At 47.2% G+C, this 23,392-nt stretch overlaps 1 protein-coding gene across 2 annotated transcripts in view; it reads right to left on the reverse strand.

The window, feature by feature from the left end:
* Positions 1–3,329: 3,329 nt before the first annotated feature.
* Positions 3,330–23,392, reverse strand: part of CFAP126 (cilia and flagella associated protein 126) — a 429,039-nt gene continuing 408,976 nt past the window's right edge. For both annotated transcript variants that reach the window (XM_086945044.1, XM_086945043.1), the window contains exon 5: positions 3,330–4,035. In XM_086945044.1, the coding sequence (XP_086801170.1) occupies positions 3,541–4,035 (495 nt within the window). In that variant the 3' untranslated portion in view covers positions 3,330–3,540. The remainder of the gene's footprint in view (positions 4,036–23,392) is intronic.

Here is a 23,392-nt window from a genome sequence, read left to right on the forward strand (position 1 = left end):
TTCATCAACCTTTGTTGGCTGCACTAGTCATGCAACCCACAGTAAATCCCAGATGATGATGCTCTGCCATTATGGTGGGCTGATGGGATTCCTTTGCACTTTGTGAATATGTATTCTTTTTGACCCAGACATTACAGTTTTCCTGCCAACCTTTGTCTCACTGTTTGTAGACCGGTAGTTTCTTTTTCTTTTTTAAGTAGAGGCCTGCACCACCAAACTTTCTGGGGCAGGGTGTTGGCTGAGGAACTTTAGGTCGCCCGGAGCTGGGCAATGGCGGTTTGCAATCATTCTATTTACAGGAGCCCTTGTGCAAGGTTTGGACCATGTTCCTAGCAGGACAGCCGTAAGTGCCTCATTAAAGGGCAATAGTGGTTCAGAGGTAGAAGCCCCAGGTTGAAGCACTTCGGTCAGGAGATTAGTCCTGACCTGCACTGAGGATAGCTCCAGTCCAAGGGCCTCAGCTGCACTCTTAACCACCATGGCATATGATGCCCCCTCCACCGTAGCTACTGTGGGCGGAGCGAGCATGCCAGTGTCTGGGGTAGTATCCAGACCCCTGGGTTCCCCAAGTTTCCCATACCAGTCCATACTCTCCTCAGAGACATCCTGGTTCTCTAATGGGTCTCCAGACTACTCCCATTCCTCTCCTGAGCCTAGCACGTCCACAAAGTGCTCAGGCGACAACATAGAACCCCTGGGTTCTGTTGACATCAGAATCAGCGTCGCTTGACGTTGTTCCAGCTCCATGTCATCGGCTATGAGGATGGGGCTTGCACCACCGACGAGCACTGGCGACGTCGCAGGCACCAACGCCGGGGAAGGTTGTGTTGACACAACCGGCACCGACCCGGATCCGGAATCAGATCCCTGAGGCCCCACTGGCGCCATGGCCGAAGCCGACTGTATCAAACCCAATGGGGCCCCATCTGACCCCACGGGGCCCAAGGGCTCACAAACAGGCTTGTTACGCTCAAATACGTAGCGCATGGCCTCGTAAAAACCTTTAATTTGAGAGGGAGTTGCTCCGGCTCCTGGAAAGGGTGGGAGGCGCAAAGTTGACTCAGGCTCTGCAAAACCGTGCCTAGAGCGTTGGTGCTCCTTACCGCTCTCAACGACGGACGGCAGTTGAGGTAAAGTCGAAGTCCGCTTGGACTTCTTCTTCTTGTGCCTCTTTCCAGAGTGTCCAGATGACCTCGAATGGGAGGAAGAGGACTTAGGGTTCCGTGAGAGGTCCTGTGACCTCCTCTTCTTCGAACTGGACTGTGACCTCCTCGGAGTCTCGCTTAATGGTGTTGACTGCTGGGCTGCGAGAAGCTTCATCGCCCGCTCCCTCAAGGTCTTTGGAGCCATCGCCCGACAGTCTGAACATGACTTCGAATCGTGGTCGCGTTCAAGACACCACGCACATACGCGGTGGGGATCGGTAACCAACATTATGCAGGAACATGTCTTTTATGGTTTAAATTCCTCCTCCACGAAGTTGTAACTCAAAAATATCGACAAAAGCCTGCCAAAAAGCCGCAGAGGGGTAGCTCTTACGGGATCGGTGCTTAAGAAAAGAACTGACGTCCGCAAATCTGGATGGCGCTCATATAGTCACTGCGACGTCATAACCAACGCTACCGACATCACGCGGAACCGAATGGAGGCACCTGATGTCGAGCGAAAGGAGTATTGCTCAGCAAAAGTTTCCAGATCCAGCCTGATGCCTGGGAAAATTCAAAGGTAAGGAATCTGCTGCTAGAAGTCTCTATCAGATGTAGACCTCAGCTAGGATTAGAGGCAGAGGACTTCTGTGAAAGACTGCCACATAGTATGCTGTCAATTTTCATATTATTGAATTATATATAATCATAATTTTTATATCTGCAAATAAACATTACAAATATTCTGTACAGAAAACAGGCTTTAATGTTTTAATAAAGCCGTTAAAAATAACAGTGTGTATTTTGTGTGTGTGTGTGTGTGTGTGTCTGTCAGTCTGTCTTTTGGGGGAATAAGTGCCAGTAACCCACTAAAGAAACAAACGTATTACTGACAGGCTTTAGCGGGATCTTCAGGTATGTTGGGGGAAATGCATAGGTCACAGCCTGCCTATTCCTACCGCCTAAACTGCTACATACCTGTGCTAACCTCAGGGCCAAGAAGGAGCTACTGGGCCGTGTTACAAGAAAACTAGTAAAAACCTATGGCTTTAAAAGGTCCCTGGTGTCGTCAGAGGATTGAGACTGTGAGCTCTGAACAGGGATTCAAGTCCCACGCCTTTAAAGCAGCATTTCTTGATTCACGTCCATGTAGGGCTCAATCTCCGGATGAGTTCGCCCTCCCTTCCATGAAATGGGCATGCTGAATTAGGAAGAGGTGTGGCGCCATGGCGCCATGGCTAGGGCGACTGACTCCGGAATCTGGGGATCACCGTTCGATCCCTGGTTCTGGCAGCAGATTAGCCCAGCACCATGTGACTCTGGGCAATAGCTTGCTTAATCTTCCCGACGGCCCCCAGCGCCAATAGAGACCCTTACGGGTGATTGTGCGCTTTACAAATGTGGATTATTATAATTAATGTCACTTGGCAAGGACTCCGCCCGGGCCTCATTCAAAGAGTTTGATGTTAGACTCCTCTTATGCTTACAGTCACAGGATTGCAGCCCAGGAAGTACTAATGTACAAAGATGGTACACATTTTTTTTAACAGAATTCTAAACATTTCAGAGGGAAGGAAATCCCAAAACAGTGAGACCTCTTTTAAGACACATGCATTGTATTGATACAAGCATATAACATAAAAAAGGCAAACAATGGGGAAAATGAGGGGTACAGAGGGGATTTGTGTGTGGAGAACGTTCACTGTTTTGAGGTCTGAAACTAGTGTTTGCTGTTTAACAATTCTGATGTCAATTGTTTCAGCTGTTCCTGTATCCGTAAGTCGTGTTTGCTACTGCCGGATGTATGACGTTACAACGCATGCTTTTACCACGCATGCCTTTACAACGCGGTTTTTACAACGCATAGTGCTTTGGGGCGCTGGATAGTGAATAGTTTAATTTACTATTCCAACTCCAGTCCCCGTGGATAGTAGGGAAGGTGTTGGATAGTACATTAAACCTATTCCCTATCCTAGAGCGCCCCCCAGCGCAATACGTTGTAATGGTTTGCGTTGTAAAAGTTGCGTCGTAATGGTAGTGCGTTGTAAAAGTTTCGTTGTAAAGGTTGTTTACTGCTACTGCCACTTTCTGTCTGCTGCGCTGGTGTGCATTAATGTGATGGAAAGATCTAGTATGGAGGAGGCAGACCATTTTAACATTGAAAAATAAATTGAATACATTTTTGCAAGATGCAAATTGAACTTTATTGCCAAGGACAAGTGGGAGCCTTAAGTCTATGAAGATAGATGTGCAGTACCAAACAGGACAACACCAGAAATCAAAGAGGCTTTCATCACTATTTATATATATTGAAGTTAAGTGCAAAGATTTAAATCATTCAGGGCGCGCAACCAAATGGTTGCGTCTTCACAATTCCATCACATTTCTAAGGAGCTTATGTGCAAAGTTCTTTCGACTTGTCTTTCCTGCTTGAATCAACTTTACCCGATTTTGGGACCTGATTCTCCGGCTCCTGGGCATCCCGTTCCATCTGTGCAGTTGCAGAGTTGCAAACTTCAAGCATCATCTTGGTTAAATGTCCATCCGAATCCCACTGTTTCTTGGGGCTAATTGGCCTTGTATGGCTTTCTTCTAAGCTTTGGTTCCCAGCTCTACATATTCCGTGTTCCACCCTTGGAGGTGCAGACCTGCCGGGATCAGATGTCACCTTGGGTGATCTCTTTGATATCTCACAGGTCCCCTTGTCCATGGGGATCAACGCCCTGGAAGCACGGCTCTTCAGAGATTTCTCACGGACCACTCCATTTTCTTTCCTAGGCTGCAGTTCTACGTTATATCTCATCTTCTCAGGGGATAGGCTGGCACACCTACGGCTTCTCAGTGGCCCTTTTGCAGAAGGACTTTTTGGGCACGCCTCATGGCATAGCTCCTATGGAAAATAAAAGGATACATTATTTTTATTTTTTTTACAAAAAATGCTGCTATGAGTGAATTCATAGAATATCTGTGATGGTGTGTGTACAATGTGTGGTCTAAGTTCAGTTATAGGCACACACACTAACGAGAAGTAATGCATATAATAGTGTGGTGGAACCGATGTCCAATCAGGCTTCAGATTTAAAATGTTGAATGAGGTTTCCAGTATTTCAGTGGAAGGAGGCACTTTACACCATCTTAAACTGACACCATAACACCTCCCTAAGAATCAGGAGAGCCAATTATGTGAACAGCATAACCACACAGGTTAAGAGTTAAGACATTTTTCACATGCTTCAAATGCTCTGGGAACATGAATTCTATGTGTAAAACCCCAATTTCTATTGCTACTTTCTCTTAAAGATGGCTGCTTGTATGAGGATTAATTTCCTTACGCAAGTCTCCTATTTAGTCTTCCTATACTGCAGAATAATTCTCACACAAATTCCAAAGAAAGTTAACTGATGTTCACTTTCACTCTTGTTAGATTTGGGGGTCTCTAGTTAGCACAGGTAGGTACTTGTGACAAATAGGGACCCTCTCCTCTAGTCAGGATAAGGAGGATTACACTCCTAAAATAACCCCTGCTCACACCTTTGGCAGCTTGGCACGAGCAGAAGGGCTTTACTTCAGAGGCGTTGTAAGTTAAGCAGTTGTGACCACATACAGTAACCCAGTGACAACACTACAAATGGACACCACACAGGTTTTATATAAAAAAATAAGTAGACTTTATATAGAGTTACCACAAGACCATAAAAGACAAGAATACACACTATGATTACCTTAAGATGGTAGATTAAGCTTAGTTCAGTTCAGTTCTTAAATGCGACACTCTGCGTCAATGTACCTTAGGTTGCGTTGCGCTTCCATGACAAGCAACGTCGCAGCAATGGGAAATGCGGCAAAGTTCAGATACAAAGAAATAAAGACGTCAAGATCTTCCAGATGCAGCACGCTTCTCGGAGATGCGAGAAGTTCCCGGTTCGATGCGTGGACTGCAGCTGCGACACCCTTGTTCCGCGATGCGACGGCAGCAGATTCAGCGGCGACACTCTTCACCCACGATGCGTGAAGCTTCCGCACGATGCGACAACTACAGCAGCGACATCCAAGATGCAACAGCAGCAGCTCCGATGGTGGCGTGCTTCTCTGGGATGCGAGGTGATCTTGATCGATGCAGTGTAGTGCCACAGTTCCAGCGGCGACACCCTCCTTCGGACTTGTGACGGCAGCAGCAGCGACACGCTTCCTCTTCATTGCGGCACACTTCTCTCTGATGTGGTGCAGTGCAACAGTTCCAGCGGCGACACCCTCCTTCGGAGTTGCGACGGCAGGCACAACAACACGCTTCTTCTCGTTGAGTCACGCTTCCAGCTCCTTGCGACACGCAGTTCCTCAGAAGGCCCAAAACAGCAGCAAGCACTTCCACAAGAACTCTGGGGAGCTGGGGGGTGAAGTCTGTTGTCTCTGAGACTTCAGCAAGAGGCAAGCTCTTTTCCAAGCTCTTGGAGATCCTTCACAAGTTGAAAGCAAAGTACACAAAGTTCCTTTCTCCTTCCTTTGGCAGTAAGGCAACCACTGCAGGCCAGTCCCCCAAGCAGCACTTCAGCTTGGGAATAGTCTCTCCTCAGTTTCTTCAGGTTCCTCTCCCCAGTAAATGCTTTTTCTTGTAGTCCAAAAGTGATCTAATCTCATGGGATCCGGGTCCCAATATTTATACCCCAAAATCCTTTGTTCTCTGAGGGGAGAGGCGCCTTTGCCCAGTCCAACTCAGTTCTGAAGCACTCTGTTTACCAGACTTCTCCTCTTCTTTCAGTGTGCAGGGCAGAGACATCAGCCGCTCCCCAGGGGGTGGAGCCAGCATTGTGGAAGGTAGGCACAGCCCTATTCAAGGTTCAGGTGCAAATCCTCCCTCCCATCTAGATGCAGATCCCTCTATTCACCACTCGGTGACTCAGCCTGTCTCTTGGAATTCCCCAGCCCTGTCACTCACAAAACCAGACAAAGGAATACACAACCTAGCAGAAGCAGGTTTGAATGGTTAGACAAGCAAATACCTACTTTCTAAAAGTAGTATTTGCAAACACAGAATATTAAAATAAACTTTACTAAAAGATGTATTTTATTATTCTGAGTCCAGGCATACTAATCTCGAATTTCTACCATGTTCTCTTAGACAGGCACACTCAGTACACTGTACTAGGGTCTGACAAGTAAACCAAACATCCAATCATGGAATCACTAATCCATACATCAATTTACAAAAGGGAGCACTCACACTGTGGCACTGGACAGCAGTGGCACAGTGCCCAAAGCATCTAACACCAGCAAAAATACATGAGGCAACAGCAAAAATGGAAGGGAGACCCACGCCAATGGTGCCAGGTCTAACACGTGTCCCCTCCAGCTGAAAAGTGGGGAGAACTACCCTAACTCCTGGGAATTCTCTTCACTAAGGCAGAAAAATCTGGACAGGCCATCAGCGTTGGCATGTTCTGTACCAGGGCGGTGTTCCACCGAAAAGTCCATACCCTGTAGGGAAATGGACAACCTCAACAGCTTTGGATTCTCACCCCTCATCTGTATCAACCATCTGAGGGGCCTTTGGTCTGTCTGAACCCGGAAGTGAGTCCAAACAGGTATGCTCTCAGCTTCTTCAGAGCTCAGACCACAGCAAATGCCTCACGCTCACCTGTGTTCCAGTGGAAGTAACCTTCTACTGATAAAGGCTACAGGTTGATCTAGGCCCTCCTCATTCATCTGTGACAGAACAGGCCCCACACCATGCTCTGAAGCATCTGTTTGAACGATAAACTCTCTTGAGAAGTTGGGTGCCAGGAGCACGGGCGCTGTGCACATGGCAGCTTTCAGGGCCTCAAATGCTTTACGACAGGTGTCAGTCCAGATCACCTTCTTGGGCTGCTTCCTAGAAGTCAGCTCTGTCAAGGGTGCAACAATGTTGCCATACCCCTTGACAAACCTCCTGTAATACCCTGTGAGACCTAAGAAGGCTCTCACCTCTGTCTGGGTTTTGGGTGGCTCCCAAGCCAGGATGGTTTCAATCTTGGATTGTAGGGGCGCCACCTGGCTGCTCCCAACTTGGTGTCCCAAGTACACCACAGAACCCTGCCCGATCTGGCACTTACTCGCCTTGATCGTGAGCCTGCTTTCCGCAGCACCATCGACACTTCCCAGAGGTGGCGCAGATGTTTCTCCCAACTGGCACTGAACACTGCGATGTCGTCCAGGTAGGTGGCACTGAACTCATCCAGTCCAACCAACACCTGGTTGACCAACCTCTGCAAGGTGGTAGGGGCATTCTTCATCCCAAAAGGCATAACACGGAACTGGAAATGCCCATCTGGTGTGGAGAATGCTGACCTCTCCTTTGCCCATCAGTCAAGGCGATCTGCAAGTACCCAGACGTTAAATCAAACGTGCTGAGGTACCGTGCAGTCCCTAGCCGATCAATGGGCTCATCAGCTCTGGGGATGGGGTGCGCGTCAGTCGTCGTGACTGAATTGAGCCCTCTGTAATCCACACAGACCCGGAGTTCAGGTGTGGCACCCGGCGCTGCAGCCTTCGGGACCAAGACCACTGGGCTGGCCCAAGGACTGCTGAAGGACTCAATCACCCCTAGGCAAGCATCTTAGAGACCTCCTCTTTAATGCAAGCCCTCACCCTGTCAGTTACCCTGTAAGACTTGTGCTTCACAGGTAAGCTGTCTCCTGTGACCACATCATGGACGCACCAATCTGTGACACCAGGAATTAGGGAGAACAGATCATAAAACTGTCCCAGCAACTGGCGGCAGTCATTCTGTTGCTCAGGGGTCCGGGTGGAAGAGAGGTTAACACCATCCACTGACCCAGCTTTCTCTGAGGCTGACAGGAGGTCAGGAAGAGGCTCAGTCTCCTTCTCCATCCCAGCATCTGTTGCCAAGAGCATGCCCACTTCAGACCTCTCTAAGTGGGGCTTAAGGCGGTTGACATGTAGGACCCTCAAGGGGTTCCTAGGAGACCGCAAGTCCACCAAGTAGGTAACTGGACTCTGCCCTCCACAATCTCAAATGGTCCGGTCCACTTATCTTGGAGCGCGCAGGGCTCCACTGGGGCCATGACCCACACTTTCTGGCCAGGTTGAAGCTCTACCAGAGTGGCATTCTGGTCATACCAGCGCTTCATCTCCTCATGGCTGGCTTCCAAATACGCCACAGCGAGTTGCCTGAAATGCCTAGTCTGGTCCTGAAGGCCAGCATGTAGCTATATACATCCTGGGGAGGTTTACTGGGAGATTGCTCCCAGCCTTCTTTAACCAGACTCAGAGGTCCTCTGACTGGGTGTCCATAGAGAAGTCAAAGGGACTGAAACCTAGAGATTTCTGGGGCACCTCCAGGTAGGCAAACAGTAGGCACGGTAAGAGGACGTCCCACTTACGCCTCATGGGTTCCTCAAGACCCATTATCATGCCTTTCAGGGTCCGGTTGAACCTTTCAACCAACCCATTTCATTGGGGGTGGTAAGGAGTGGTGAACTTGTAAGTTACACCGCACTCCTGCCACAGGGACTTCATATACTTGGAAATGAAGTTGGTTCCCCGGTCAGGCACTACCTCACGAGGGAATCCCACTCGGGAGAAAATTCCCATCAGTGCTCGTCCCACCACGGGTGCCTTCACTGTCCTCAGAGGTATGGCTTCTGTTTACCGGGTGGCATGGTCCACCAAGACCAGGATGAACCTGTTGGCCATGGCTGTCTTGGGGTCCAGTGGCCCCACAATGTCAGTCCCCACCCGCTCAAAGGGGGTACTGACCAAAGGGAATGGCTGGAGAGGAGCCTTGTTCTTCCTCCCACTCTTTCTACTTGCCTGGCAAGTCTGACAAGTTCTGCAATGAGCATCTGAACTCTTGCGCATTTGGGGCCAATTAAAGTGGGTGACAAGCCTCTCAAAGGTCTTGTCCTACCCCAAATGTCCTGCTAATGGCACATCATGAGCCAGCCCCAGTAGGAAGGCTCTGAACTTCTGGGGTACCACCAGCACACGGGCTGACCCAGGTTCAGCAACCTTAGGCTCACTATACAGGAGACCATTCTCCCAGTAAATCAAGTGTGACCCTGACTGATCCCCTGCTGCCTGGCTTGCAGCCTGTTGCCGCAAACCCACAAGAGAAGGGCACTCTCTCTGCTCTTTGCAAAATTCTTCCCTGGAGGGGCCTCCTTCTTGCTGCCAATAGGTCAGCTCAGGCAGGTCCCCCAGTTCAGCTATTTGCTCCCTGGTAGGCTCCAGGGCATCCCCCTCAGGGTCTACCTCCTCCAGGGCCGTGCGAACTTAAGGGGCCGGTTTCCCACGCCTCTCGCCACTTCTCTCTAAGGCAGGTTCCTGGGCCTCCCTCTCAGGCTCCAGGACCTTTTGAGAACCCCTACTGGCTGACATTGACCAGGTGGTCACGCACACCCAGTCAGGCAGTCCAACCATCTTCAAGTGAGTTGTTTTCTCCACTTTTTCCCAAGGGGAGCTCTCCAAATCATTTCCCAACAAACAGTCAATAGGCATGGCGGGCCTCACAGCTACCTGAAGAGTACCAGAGGACCCCCCCCCCCCCCACCCCACTCAAAGGGAACCTGAGCCATTGGATAATGACTCTCTGTGTTGTCGGCGTTAATAACTCGACATAATGCATGAGGGACAATCTGCTCTTGAGACACCAGGTGACACATGACAGCTGTCACACTGGCTCCTGTGTCTCTAAGAGCCTCCACCTTTTGGCCATTGACGGTCACTCGCTACCCATATTTCTTAGTGTTCCTGGGTAGCTGAGCTTCTGAGACCGTCTTACAGTCTCCTAAAGAGACTAGGGTCATCTGTTTGGGAACCCACCCACCTTGGACATCAATCTCCTCCCCCAAGGCAACACTAGCCATCTGCCGTTGGGGATCACCAGTGGGTCCTTGTTTACCAAACAGGTGGCACCTGGTATCATTCGCCTTATGACCCAGGTCACCACACTTGTAACATTTCAGATGCCCCTGGGGAACAGGACTACCTGTCGGGCCCCTTGCTTTCGCTCAGGGGGAGGCTGGGAACCTTTCACGGGGTTCCCTTGGGGACTACTTTGGAGCCCTTTGCGGAACTCCTTCTGTTTACCCTTGTCCCCCCCAATCTTCTGCTGGGGACCCTGCCCACCTTTGGCTGAGTCTCCCATGTGACCCTTGTGGACCCTGGTACTGACCCAGCGGTCCGCCTCCTGAGCAAGATTCCTAGGTTTAGTCAGCTTGCTATCTATCAGATGCTGGTGCAGCTCTGGAAAACAATTATCAGACAAGTGCTCCCATGCAATTAAATCAAAGAGACCTTGAAAATCATTAACCTTGCTTCCCTTTACCCAACCATCCAATGCTCTGCAAAAGAAAGTGACATATTCAACCCAAGTACTGTTTTCTAACTTTCTGCATTTCCTGAACCTCTGCCTATAGAGCTCAAGTGTCAAACCATATCTAGACATCAATGCATCTGTCATGTGGCTGTATGAATTGTGGACATCAGAAGGCAAGTCTAACAATGTATCCCGCCCCTCACTAAGGAACCTTCCCCACAACTGCGCTCCCCAATCTCTCTCAGGGACCTGGTGGGAAGACATGGCCACCTCATAGGCTCTGAACCACTGACCAATATCATCATTTTTGTAAAACTCTTTCACTACATCCTTGGGAATATACACTCTACTTTCTGTATGTACTGACGGCATGCTGCTTCCAGAGGGAGTACCTCCCAAACTTTTAGCTTTTAAATCCAACTCCCTCAAAACCTTCTCATGTTCAAACTGCATTTTCTTCTCTTCCAGGGCTAACCTCCTGGTTTGTAATTCAAATTCTAACTGCACACTTAACTTCAGTTTTGTCAGCTCCATCTCATGCCTTCTATTTCTCTCTCTGTCCTCCAACTCCTCTGGAGACAGACTTTTGTTAGAAGTATTGCTACCTGCAGGGGAAGGTGGTCTCCTTCCTCCTAAGCCCAATGGCCCTTCCTGTTGTACTTCTGCATTATCATCATCCTCAATCTCAGGAGTTTTCCTTGCCTCTACCCAGGCCCTTAGCACCTTGTAGAACTCTTCTTTCTTGGTGCACCCAACAGTTGAAACCTTGAATTTCTTGCAAAAGTACTTCAGCTGCTTTACTGTGTAGCATTCCAGCGTCTCTTCTTCCCATTCACAATTAATAGAGGCTACAGATTCTGCTCTCTCTACTTCTACTGAATCAGGCATCTTTCAAAAATAGAACCAAAAATGCAAAAAGGAATCTACCAAAAAGTATGTGGTATCGCTATGGTCTGCACTCACTAAGTAGTGTTCACCAGTCACTGTACATGAATCACAAATGCAAATCCAGAATCCTCACCGCTGACTACCAATGTTAGATTTGGGTGGTCTCTAGTTGGCACAGGTAGGTACTTGTGACAAATAGGGACCATCTCCTCTAGTCAGGATAAGGGGAATTAGACTCCTAAAATAACCCCTGCTCACCCCCTTGGCAGTTTGGCACGAGCAGAAGGGCTTTACTTCAGAGGTGTTGTAAGTTAAGCAGTTGTGACCACAAACAGTAACCCAGTGACAACACTACAAATTGACACCACACAGGTTTTATATAAAAAATAAGTAGACTTTATATAGAGTTACCACAATGCCATAAACGACAAGAATACACACTATGATTACTTTAAGATGGTAGATTAAGCTTAGTTCAGTTCAGTTCTTAAATGCGACACTCTGCGTCAATGTACCTTAGGTTGCGTTGCGCGTCCACGACGAGCAATGTTGCAGCGATGGGAAATGCGGCAAAGTTCAGATACAAAGAAATAAAGACGTGAAGATCTTCCAGATGCGGCACGCTTCTCGGGGATGCGAGAAGTTCCCGGTTCGATGCGTGGACTGCAGCGGCGACACCCTTGTTCCGCTATGCGACGGCAGCAGCTCCAGCGGCGACAGTCTTCTCCCACGATGCGTGAAGCTTCCGCACGATGCGACAACTACGGCGGCGACATCCAAGATGCGACGGCAGCAGCTCTGATGACGGCGCACTTCTCTGGGATGCGAGGTGCTCTTGATCGATGCGGTGCAGTGCGACAGTTCCATTGGCGACACCCTCCTTCGGAGTTGCGACGGCAGGAACAGCGACGGCGACACGCTCCAACCTCGTTGCAAGATTCTTCTCCTGATGTGGTGCAGTGCGACAACTACAGCGGCGACACCCTCCTTCTGAGTTGCAACGGCAGCAGCAGCGATGGCAACACGCTTCCTCTTCGTTGCGGCGCGCTTCTCTCCGATGCGGTGAGGTGCGACAGTTCCAGCGGCGAAACCCTCCTTCGGAGTTGCGACGGCAGGCACAGCGACGGCGACATGCTTCTTCTCGTTGAGTCACGCTTCCAGCTCCTTGCGACACGCAGTTCCTCAGAAGGCCCAAAACAGCAGCAGGCACTTCCACAAGAACTCTGGGGAGCTGGGGGGTGAAGTCTGTTGTCCCTGAGACTTCAGCAGGAGGCAATCTCTTTTCCCAGCCCTTGGAGATCCTTCACAAGTTGAAAGCAAAGTACACAAAGTTCCTTTCTCCTTCCTTTGGCAGTAAGGCAACCACTGCAGGCCAATCCTCCAAGCAGCACTTTAGCTTGGGAATAGTCTCTCCTCAGTTTCTTCAGGTTCCTCTCCTCAGTAAAGGTTTCTTCTTGTAGTCCAAAAGTGATCTAATCTCATGGAATCAGGGTCCCAATATTTATACCCCAAAATCCTTTGTTCTCTGAGGGGAGAGGGGCCTTTGCCCAGTCCAAAACAGTTCTGAAGCACTCTGTTTACCAGACTTCTCCTCTTCTTTCAGTGTGCAGGGCAGAGACCTCAGCCGCTTCCCAGAGGGTGGAGCCAGCATTGTGGAAGGCAGGCACAGCCCAATTCAAGGTTCAGGTGCAACTCCTCCCTCCCATCTAGATGCAGATCCCTCTATTCACCACTGGGTGACTCAGTTTGTCTCTTGGAATTCCCCAGCCCTGTCACTCACAAAACCAGAAAAAGGAATACACAACCTAGCAGAGGCAGGTTTGAATGGTTAGACAAGCAAATACCTACTTTCTAAAAGTGGTATTTGCAAACACAGAATATTAAAATAAACTTTACTAAAATATGTATTTTATTATTCTGAGTCCAGGCATACTAAACTCGAATTTCCACCATGTTCTCTGAGACAGTTAGGATTATAAAATGTAACAATTCTAACAGCCCATTCTGGCCTATGGAGAAAGGTAGCCTTGCAATAGTGAAAAACAAAAATGGTTGCAATTCACTATTAGGACATGCCACAAACATCAGGCCTTGTCCTACCTTATACTGACAATGCACCCTGCCCTTGGGCCTACCATAGGGGTGACTGATATGAAGAAAAGGGACGATTTAGGGACTGGCAAGTGGGTGCACTTGCCCAGTCACCATGACAGTACCAGACTGCACGCAGGCTCTGCAATGGCAGACCTTAGACACATTTTACAAGGCTGCTTCTGTGGGTGGCACAACCAGTGCTGAAGACCCACCAGCAGCATTTGGATTACACCCCCTGGCACACTCAGTGCCCTGTACTAGGGTCTGACAAAGAAATCAAACATCCAACCATGGAATCACTAATCCATACATCAATTTACAACAGAGAGCACTCGCACTGTGGCACTGGACAGCAGTGGTACAGTGCCCAAAGCATCTAACACCAGCAAAAATACATGAGGCAATAGCAAAAATGGAAGGGAGACCCACGCCAATGGTGCCAGGTCTAACAACTCTTAACACTGCAACTAATATCTGGATTATGTAATCTAAGGTTACACTTGTAACTCCGTATCATATCGAGATAGGAGACCTTTTTGTTTCATACCCTCCAGCAGCTACCAAAGACCAGTTTGGTGACCATATTATATTTCTCCTGCACCCAAACGAATTCCAAAGCTTTCTCTTCCTATACAATATTCCTATAGAACATGCTCTTCTCAAGTCCTCAGAGGAATTAAATACTATATTTCTGAATATATCCTCTCCTTTTCTACTGCAAGTCCTTAACTAGACTGTTTCCTCGCTGATACCGAGGGGTTTTGTCAGAAAGGTGATCCACCTGTCTTATCAACTCTTAAAACCGCTCAGCAGGTTCACCTTTTCCAGTGGTTTTTGGATGTTATTAGGTTACTATTATCTTCCTTCTCCCCTCAACTCCCATTTTAATTTTGTCTCTCTCTTTATATTTTGGTTATCTATACACTACATGGTGTTACAGTATTGTCAGAACAACCATTTTGGTTTCTTAAGAATTGGTGCCCTTTAGGACATTGTTGCATGACACAAATATTACCCAGGTCTCTCTAGGGTGTATGGGCAAAACTCCTGTGGTGTATACTACCACTACAATTGCATGCATGTCTGGGCACGGGCTACAAGTGAAGCCCCACCGACTACCTGCTAAGGCACAGGGCAGCCTGGAACGTTACTACCTGCTTACCAAACATTCTATGCTGACCCCAGATGTCCTCACCAGCCTGGCATGCAGCAATTCCAAAACTTCCATTTATCACTTACCACTTACTCAAAACAACTGGTAAATGGCTCCTGAAAGGGGCCCTGTATAGTGTATACATTTTTGGAAGAGTAAAACAGGGCTTGCAGCAATGGCAGCTCCTCCGCTAAGGCGGAGGAGCGTTGCCCTTCTGCGCAAAAAGGAATAATAAAAAGACAATAACGTATTGTTATTATCATTTTATTTTTTCTATTGCATGCCGTCAATGGCCTGGGCGCAGTGTGGGAAGGGGATGGCCAGAGCAGGGGAGGAGTGGTTTGCCATCCCAAAGGGCGCATGAACTGTTTTGCCATCCCTCTTGGGCCGACCAAACAGTTAATGCGCACTTTGCATGTTCCCCACCAGGCTACATTACACAGCCTGGTAAGGAACTTGCACATGCTCCCTGTTCCAGCCTGAGCGCTGGTCCATGTCGCTCAGACCAATCACAATGCTGCATTGCAGCGTTGTGATTGGCTCAGTGGGGCCTGTGTGCCGGGTCCTTCCACTGCTTTTGATGACAATTGGGGCTACAAATACTTTCATGGCATTCATTCTTTTCTCACCTTTAAATGTTGTTTTTCATATATTCTGTCATAATGGATCCAGTGAGGCAATTCCTTTCCTCTTGAGAAAATACCACCATTTTATAGTCCTAGCGGAAGGCTCCAGAATCCATAATTGAGGGTTTGGTTCTTTATAGAGATTCTGGCAATAATTACTAAATAAGTTTTTGTAATCTGAACCCTACAATAGATATGTTCGTAATGCAAATTTCCTTTTGTTATGGGACATTTTTTATGCTTCCCTTTTTATATCAGATGTTCTATTAAACCTGTCACCTTTCTTTTATCTCTAATGCTTGCTCTTAGCAAAAGAGCTCCCTAAAAATATTTAATTACATTTGAATCGAAATTTCAAAAACTGTATTTTTGGTTGCTTCCTCCTCATGTGGTTTTTATTTTCTGCATTTTTTTTTATTTTACTCAGTGTGTGGTGTTGGCTTCAAAAACTGTAAGTGCAAACATGTTTATGCTTTAAGGGAAGGCTTGCGTGGATACATAATTCAACGGAATAAACTTTTGAAAACCATTGTATAGTACAGTCACTGACAATAGCTGAAGGTTTGGATATGGAGAATCTGACAAGCAGTGCATAAAAAGGCTGGAGTGTGTGTACTTCCAACATGTAATATCGTTCCCCCCAGCACCCCCTCCCTCTCCCCGTTTAATGAAGGGAGCAATTGTTTCCTACAATACATCACATCTCTTCTCTGTATATCCCCTGGCTGGCTCCTGCCTTCAGAATTCACCTGAGCGCCTCCATACTATCTCCTAATGATACTGATTTCAGATTTTACATCCTCTCTTTTTATGGGACAATGTACAATGGAAACAAACAAAGGAATGTAGGCGTGGCACACTGCAATAATGGTTGAAAAGTTGGTTTAACAAAGTTAAGGTGGGTTGGATAAGTTTAAGGTGCTCCTACAGGTGACGTAACTGTTCTGATGCGTCCTGAATGGTTGATAGGTTGAGTGCGCTGCTGGGGTGTAGGCGCATCCCTGTTGTTGGGCACACTTGTATGGTTCTTTGTGTTGGACAACACGATAGATTCCAAAAAAGTTCAAACAAAGTTCCAAATAAGTGAAGTTGTAGAATTTATTTTAAGGTTATCGTTGTAACGTTTTTAACGCTTTTTTTCACAAATCATCAAAGTTCTTCATAAACATCATCAAACGACATGAGATTGATGCTCCAATGCATTTCGTACTAAGAAGTCCTTTCTCAAGGAGCGCTGCAACAAAGAACATAAAATGACCCAAATCAATTTTTATACATTGAACTACAAAAGGCGTAAATTAAACAATGTTACAAAACGTGTGTGGATGGGTCAACCACATGCATCCAAATAAACAGGGGGGGTTGTGGCAGTGTCGAGGATAGGGGTGGACGTGCTAAAAGATTGAACACAAACATGCAAGGAAAGCGGATTGAGAGAGCAAAAGGTTTGGCGTGCCTTAAAAGTGCGGAGTTGGTTGGGGAGTGAGGGGACTATGAGCGAAGTGAAGAAAGGGAAAACAAACTGCTCGAGGTTGTCGAGTCTTACGTAATCATCTTCAAGATTATGAGTGGTTCTCTGGAAGACATAATAATGGAGACATCATTATGAAAAGGTATCGGAGGGAAAACAGGTGACACAGGAGAAAGGGTCGCGCTAAAACTTACTGGAGTAACGTCAAAGACGTGTCTGTGATGGTCGGGTTCAGAGTGCGGTAACTTCGCGGAGTGAACGCGGAGTTCCGGGAAGAAATAGACAGAGTGATAGAAACAAGTGGAGGACTACTCAAATGGGAGGATGAATGGGGAGGACATGTTGGAATGGGGAAAGGATAACACAGAGGGAAATGTGGATGCAAGTAACATTGAAAACAATCAACAGAATGCGGATACAATGTATCAAAGAGTGCCCATGGGCTTTACAGGTAGCAACTTAATTCAGTCCGGTCATTAAGACCAAAAGGTTTCTGTGATTGGAGTCTGTATATCCAAGCTGTTTCTCTTTGTAGGTGGGTTTTGTTATTGTCTCTCCCTTCAGTCTTTGGAACAACTTCAAGGACCATGAATTTCAATTGGGCCACGTTGTGGTTGGATTCATTGAAGTGAATGGCCACGTTGGATTTAATGTTTTTTGTTCGTATGTTTGACTTGTGTTCGTTTACGCGAACCTTAATCTTCCTGCTGGTCTTGCCCACGTAGATTTTCCCACAAGGGCATTTGAGGAGATAAATCAAATTTGAAGAGTCACATGTAGCATCGACGCTTAGTTTCATGTTGAAACCTCTCATCGGGTGGCTGATGTTATTGCCTTTTATGATGTTATTGCAATTGTTGCAATGATGACATGGACGTGTGCCAGTGTGTTCCATCTGAGTAGTAGTAGTTTTTGTTAGGATTTCCTTAATGTTCATGGGACGGGTGTATGCAAAGATTGGAGAATCCTTGAAAAGATCCCCAAAGTCTGGTTCGGATGAGAGGATGCGCCATTGTTTCAAAATGATATTCTTGTAGGATTTGCTGACAGTAGAGTATCTTGAGACCAGAACCATCCTCTGGTTGTCTGTTTTAATGCTGCTCTGGAGAGCTTCAGAACGGGAGATTGCAGAAGTTCTTTTGATGGCCTCATTAAGTATTTCGTCAGGGTATCCTCTGTTGTGGAATCGTGTTGCCATAGATTTGATTTGTGCATTTCTGCTGGCTGGATCTGAAACTATGCGTGCTACTCTTAGCATCTGGCTATATGGCAGGTGTCTTTTCAGAGAGTTTTGGTGGAAGCTGCTGAATAGTAAGGCATTATTGTGGTCCGTAGGTTTACGGAAAAGGTCTGTCTGAATGCCCTGAGAGATAATTTTGATGAGGACGTCTAGAAATGCTATCTCCTGGTGGTTGATATTCCACGTGAATTCGATTTGATCGTCTTTAGTATTCAAGTCTGTTAATGCAAGTTCAAGGTTCTCTTGAGAGTCTTTCCAAATGAAGAACAAATCGTCGATGTAACGTACATAGAGTTTCAAGTTCTCCGTCCAGTTTTTGTTGGAGTAGATGTGATTGAATTCGAAGTTGCCCATGTAGAGATTAGCGTAAGTGGGAGCCGCAAAAATTGCCCATAGCCATTCCGGACATTTGTAAGTACCATTTCTGTTCAAATGTAAAATAACTATGATATCAGGTGAAAATCATAAGTTCCAGGATGAAAGATTTTAAAGGGTCACTGATGTCAGATTGGAGTAGGGCTTGTTCTACAGCATAGATCCCTCCTCCAATCTCATGTCGTTTGATGATGTTTATCAAGCACTTTGATGATTTGTGAAAAAAAGCGTTAAAAACGTTACAACGATAACCTTAAAATAAATTCTACAACTTCACTTATTTGGAACTTTGTTTGAACTTTTTTGGAATCTATCGTGTTGTCCAACACAAAGAACCATACAAGTGTGCCCAACAACAGGGATGCGCCTACACCCCAGTAGCGCACTCAACCTATCAACAATGTACAATTGCCCATACACCTGCTCCGTTCTGCCTTCGACACAGTACCACTGGCCAAGTAATCTTTTTGACTCGACTTAAGGTACGAGGTGACTGCCTCAATTAGGGACTGATACCTCAAGTGGCAACGATCACTTGACCCTACCCGCACTGCGTGTTGCAAACAACCGTTTGCTCAAAATTAACCAACAATTCTCTACTGTATTTTGTGTACTTTAGAACTTTTAATGTCACAAATTCATTTGAAAAACATATCGAAAACTTTACACATGATGTTTTATAGACTTACACTTTTTGTCCACATCATTAATGAGATATTTAACATAGGTAAAAAGTGCCTATACAAATAATAAATAGCTAATTTTGAACTAATGGTGATGTTGTCGAGAGTAACAATGCATTTCGGTATTCTAGATACCTTCTTCAGGGGTAAGCCATAATATTCCTAGTTTTTAAGTATCTAGACGATAAGAGTAGTTTAGAGTCTGGAAGAACTGGAACCCCGATGTATATGGGCACGTCTTCTGCCTGTCAAACTGCTAGGTCTTTTACACCACAGCCTGAGGTGGCTCCGCCCATAACCCCCGGACTCTGCCCCACTCCCACATGTATACCACATTTGCCATACTGTATTCCTCATCAGGACAAGAAAAAGCCAACGTACACGTTCGTCTTGTGGTGGTCAATTGTTGGCCGAAGTTTATTAGGAATACAAGGAAACATGTATATACTTGCATATTTTGCATATTATGTCCTGACAAACGTCCTTGTTATTGTCTCTTGGCCCTTCTGGGTCGTTTTCTTTGGTAGGTTGGTTTTGCGCTCACTTTGCGCGGGGGAGTAGCTTCTGTCCCGGAGTTAGTCCACCTCGCTACCTTGTCCGACTCCTGTTGTGCCCTGCCTTCCGGCGGGGGCTGGGCTGCGAGCGCCGTCTTCGTTTGCTACCCCCGTCTTTGGTCGGCCAACTTCCTGTGAGGCCTCCCAGAGTGAGTGGTCCTACACACCTGTCCTTAGGCCAACTCACCCAGCCGTGAGGTATCTGAAGGTGAGTGGATCTATTCTGGCACACCGCCCTCCAGTGTGCCTTCGTACCAACCGTTATCAGCGTAGTTCTCCGCCACGCCATCTGGGAGGCTTCCGTCTCCCTGCGGCTCCCCTCAACTACGCCCTGTTCTTCCTTATTTGCACCCTGTCAAGCCCATCGCTCCCCACAGGTTGGCCCGACTTGAGCCTCCACTCTCTCTATCTTTCATGAGGCTGCCTCCTTCCGTTTTGCTCCCTCCGCGAGACTTCCTGAGGGGCCTACAGGAGCCTCGCCTCACCCTTTCCCCTGGTGGTGGGCCGCCCTTGGCTCTCTCCGTGCGCCCCTGCCATGTGTCATCCCAATGACCTGTGTGGTAGGAGCCTTCCCTCTACTTTTAGTAATTCCTTCCTCCTACATGCCTTGCATTCCTTCCGCTTTTATCCTGCGGGGGAGGGGGGTATGCGCCCCTCTGGGCCTGTTGCCCTTTATCTATCCCCCCTTTGCCTTGTCCACACGACCGCCCCCCCCCCGGATTGGGGGTGGGTGGGTCATGCTCCCGCCCTGGGGTGCCCCCTCTTACGGCGTTAAAGCCGTTTGTCACTGTTTAACCGCCTGGCTAAATATTTGGTAGCACTTTGCTTTACGCCATTTGTAGTACTCTGTTGCTGTGTCATAGACTGTAAGATGGCAGTTATGCATACCGCAGGCCTGGCTTCCCTGCCCTATTCACCTCGGTCCGCCGCTGACTCGCTATCCTAAAATTGCGGTCTTGTTCTCGCATCCGTGTCGTGGTGTCCACCACACCTTCTTTGTATTACGCGTCGGGCCCTGAGTGTCAAGGAAGCTCTGGCTTTGTGCGCAAGTGGAGGAGGCATGTTAGCCTTCCCCGCCGGCAATATACGGACTGTCCTGTCTCTAATGTCCGCCCCTGCTTTCTTTGTTTTCGGAGTCTAGTTGCTTTTGTGTCCTCCGGTTCCTGCTTCCCCTTTCTCAAACCTCGCTATCCCTGAATCAGGTATTTGTTCTAGCGGGCAGCTTGTGAGGTTGCGTCCTCTCCCATTTTAGTTATAGGGAAATGTATGAATAGGACCAATAATTCTTATCCACAGCCATTTTGTCAAAGCATACCACATAGGGCTTTAGCATCCGATCTGCCCTCGTCCTCTCAGCTAGTTCTGTCTGGTTGCAGTGCCATATTACGGATTAGGGTAGGGGCCCTTATTGTATTTCTGTTTCCTTAATGGCAACCCTTTCTACTTGGGGGAAGGGCTCTGAGTAGCGATGCAGGCGTTGCAGGCTCTGACTACCCTACTGCCAGTGCTTCCCTTATAACTTGCGTATCCCTGTTTAGCAATAGGACTCTATGTACAATGCTACGTACCTGCCCCAAAATTGTTGCAAATATTCAAGCTCCATGCCCGAGCTGCTGTGGCTGCATGCGCTTTCTCCTACAACAAACGTTTGCTTTTTTGGCCATGCTTCTCACCCGAGAAGGTTCCCCCAGTTCCCGTTGGCAGGATGAAAGACTGGCCTACCTACTTTTTGACCTACTGGCTTTCTCAATGCCGCTCGACTGTGTTTCCCGTATTCTTCCCGCCACCGGCTGAACGGATTTTTCACATATGTCTATTTCTGGCCGGGGCGGCATGCTTCAACCTGTTACTAAATTATGTTGTCATGCAGGGGTGCCTGACCTTTGTAGGTATTTTTTTTTTTTGTAACCTTTCATGCTACCCTGCTCGCACATGATCTGTAGGTACAGGAGCGTGCTATGCTAGCACCAGTTGTGTTGCAGGGGGGCGTTATAACCTGAGGTCGATTGACTTGCCCCAGCGACCCCTATGTTCAGTGCCTAGACTCTTTTGCGTCACCGATCCCTTTAGAAATGTTGGGCCAAGCGGGGGGTTCCCCTCCGTCTTGTCTTTCTTTCCCGCACTTTTATATATCACGTACTGAACCCGCAGGCCTCAGGCCGCTTTTCCTTCTCCTCATTTGACCGAACCCAACACCCCTGTGTTGAGTTGACTGATCTAGCCTTACGTTGTGGCCCCTCCTGGGCAACACTGGGATTGGTCCCTCCCCTTGAGAAGGCCTAGCCTGGGGGCATTTAACCAGGGTATACACATTTATTTATTTATGTATTTGTTTTGAACAGGCTCATCGGCGCGTCACCATCCAGGCCCTTATTAGATCCTTCAGCATGTAGTCACTCTGTGCTGCTTGCAATATGTGGGTCGCCTTTCCAAACCCCCCATGTGCGCACATTGGCGGTAGACCGGTTCCCTCACCCGTAGCACTCCTCATGGGACAGGAGGTATTGGAGAGCGTGAGCCCTTAATCCGGTCGCTCCATTCCCGCTGCAATCTTATAAAGCGTGGGCCTGCCAATTCGCAGACTGTGTATGTGAAACAACGCTCCCAGGCATATGCTTATTTACACAATAGATTAAACAACCAAACTAGTGCAGTTTAGAAAAAATACATTTTTAATATAATTAAAAGAAAATGATAAAATTCAGTGCATTAATCAGATTTGATAAAATTGCCATGAAGTGATACATATGTATTCACAAAAAATTAAAAAGATTAGATGGTATCCAGTCGACGCGTTTCGACAATGTTTTACTATTTACATTTCCTATCATCAAATGATAAAACTGAACTAGTTTTCTGCTAGTTCAGTTTTATCATTTGATGATAGGAAATGTAAATAGTAAAACATTGTTATGATCTCTTTTACAGAAATTGATGGTAAAGTCCTGATGAAGGCATACTCTTACATGTCGAAACGCGTCGACTGGATACCATCTAATCTTTTTAATTTTTTGTGAATACATATGTATCACTTCATGGCAATTTTATCAAATCTGATTAATGCACTGAATTTTATCATTTTCTTTTAATTATATTAAAAATGTATTTTTTCTAAACTGCACTAGTTTGGTTGTTTAATCTATTGTGTAAATAAGCATATGCCTGGGAGCGTTGTTTCACATACATTATTTCCCTGTCCCAGGATATTTATCCTTATCAGGGGGTCCTTGTTGCTAACATAGAATTCGCAGACTGTGGCCAGCGCTTGCCTGCCCTGTTGTAAATATACCACGTTAGCTCTTATTCAGCCTGGAGCTGAGGCTTCCTGGTTTATAGAACCCCCTTATTAGACTATTTGAATTCCGGCAGTGAGTACCGCCATGGTCTTTCTGACAAACCGGGGCTTACTGACTTAACTTATAATAGTATGCTGTGCACTCTGCCTGGGTCGAGGCCATTGCAGCAATCATATTAACAATCTGTAACCTGTGAAGTAGATTTGTGGGGGTCAGACTCCTCTGGGCCTTGTATGACGAATCACCGCTGCTAGAGGCAGGGATAGGACTTTCAACGTTCATTCTAGTTTTTAAAATGGGGGGCCGCGAATGCCAAGTCAGTTTTCTTTAAACCCCTTTTCTTTTTTTTCCTTTTTTTTTATATACCCGGTCGGGCCTGAACCCCCAACATCAACCTTGGAAGCTCTCCCAACTTATCCCTTATGGTAACGCACCTTGGTCTATTTAAATAGCTGCCTGAGTGGTGGATATTATCAGGATAACATTCTTTTCCGGATTAAAGAAAAGTTGCGCTGGACCTGCCAGGATCTGCCAGTTTAATGTGTTATTAAACC

This window comes from Lissotriton vulgaris, chromosome 12 (assembly GCF_964263255.1).
Source record: "Lissotriton vulgaris chromosome 12, aLisVul1.2, whole genome shotgun sequence".
Taxonomy (NCBI): Eukaryota; Metazoa; Chordata; class Amphibia; order Caudata; family Salamandridae; genus Lissotriton; species Lissotriton vulgaris.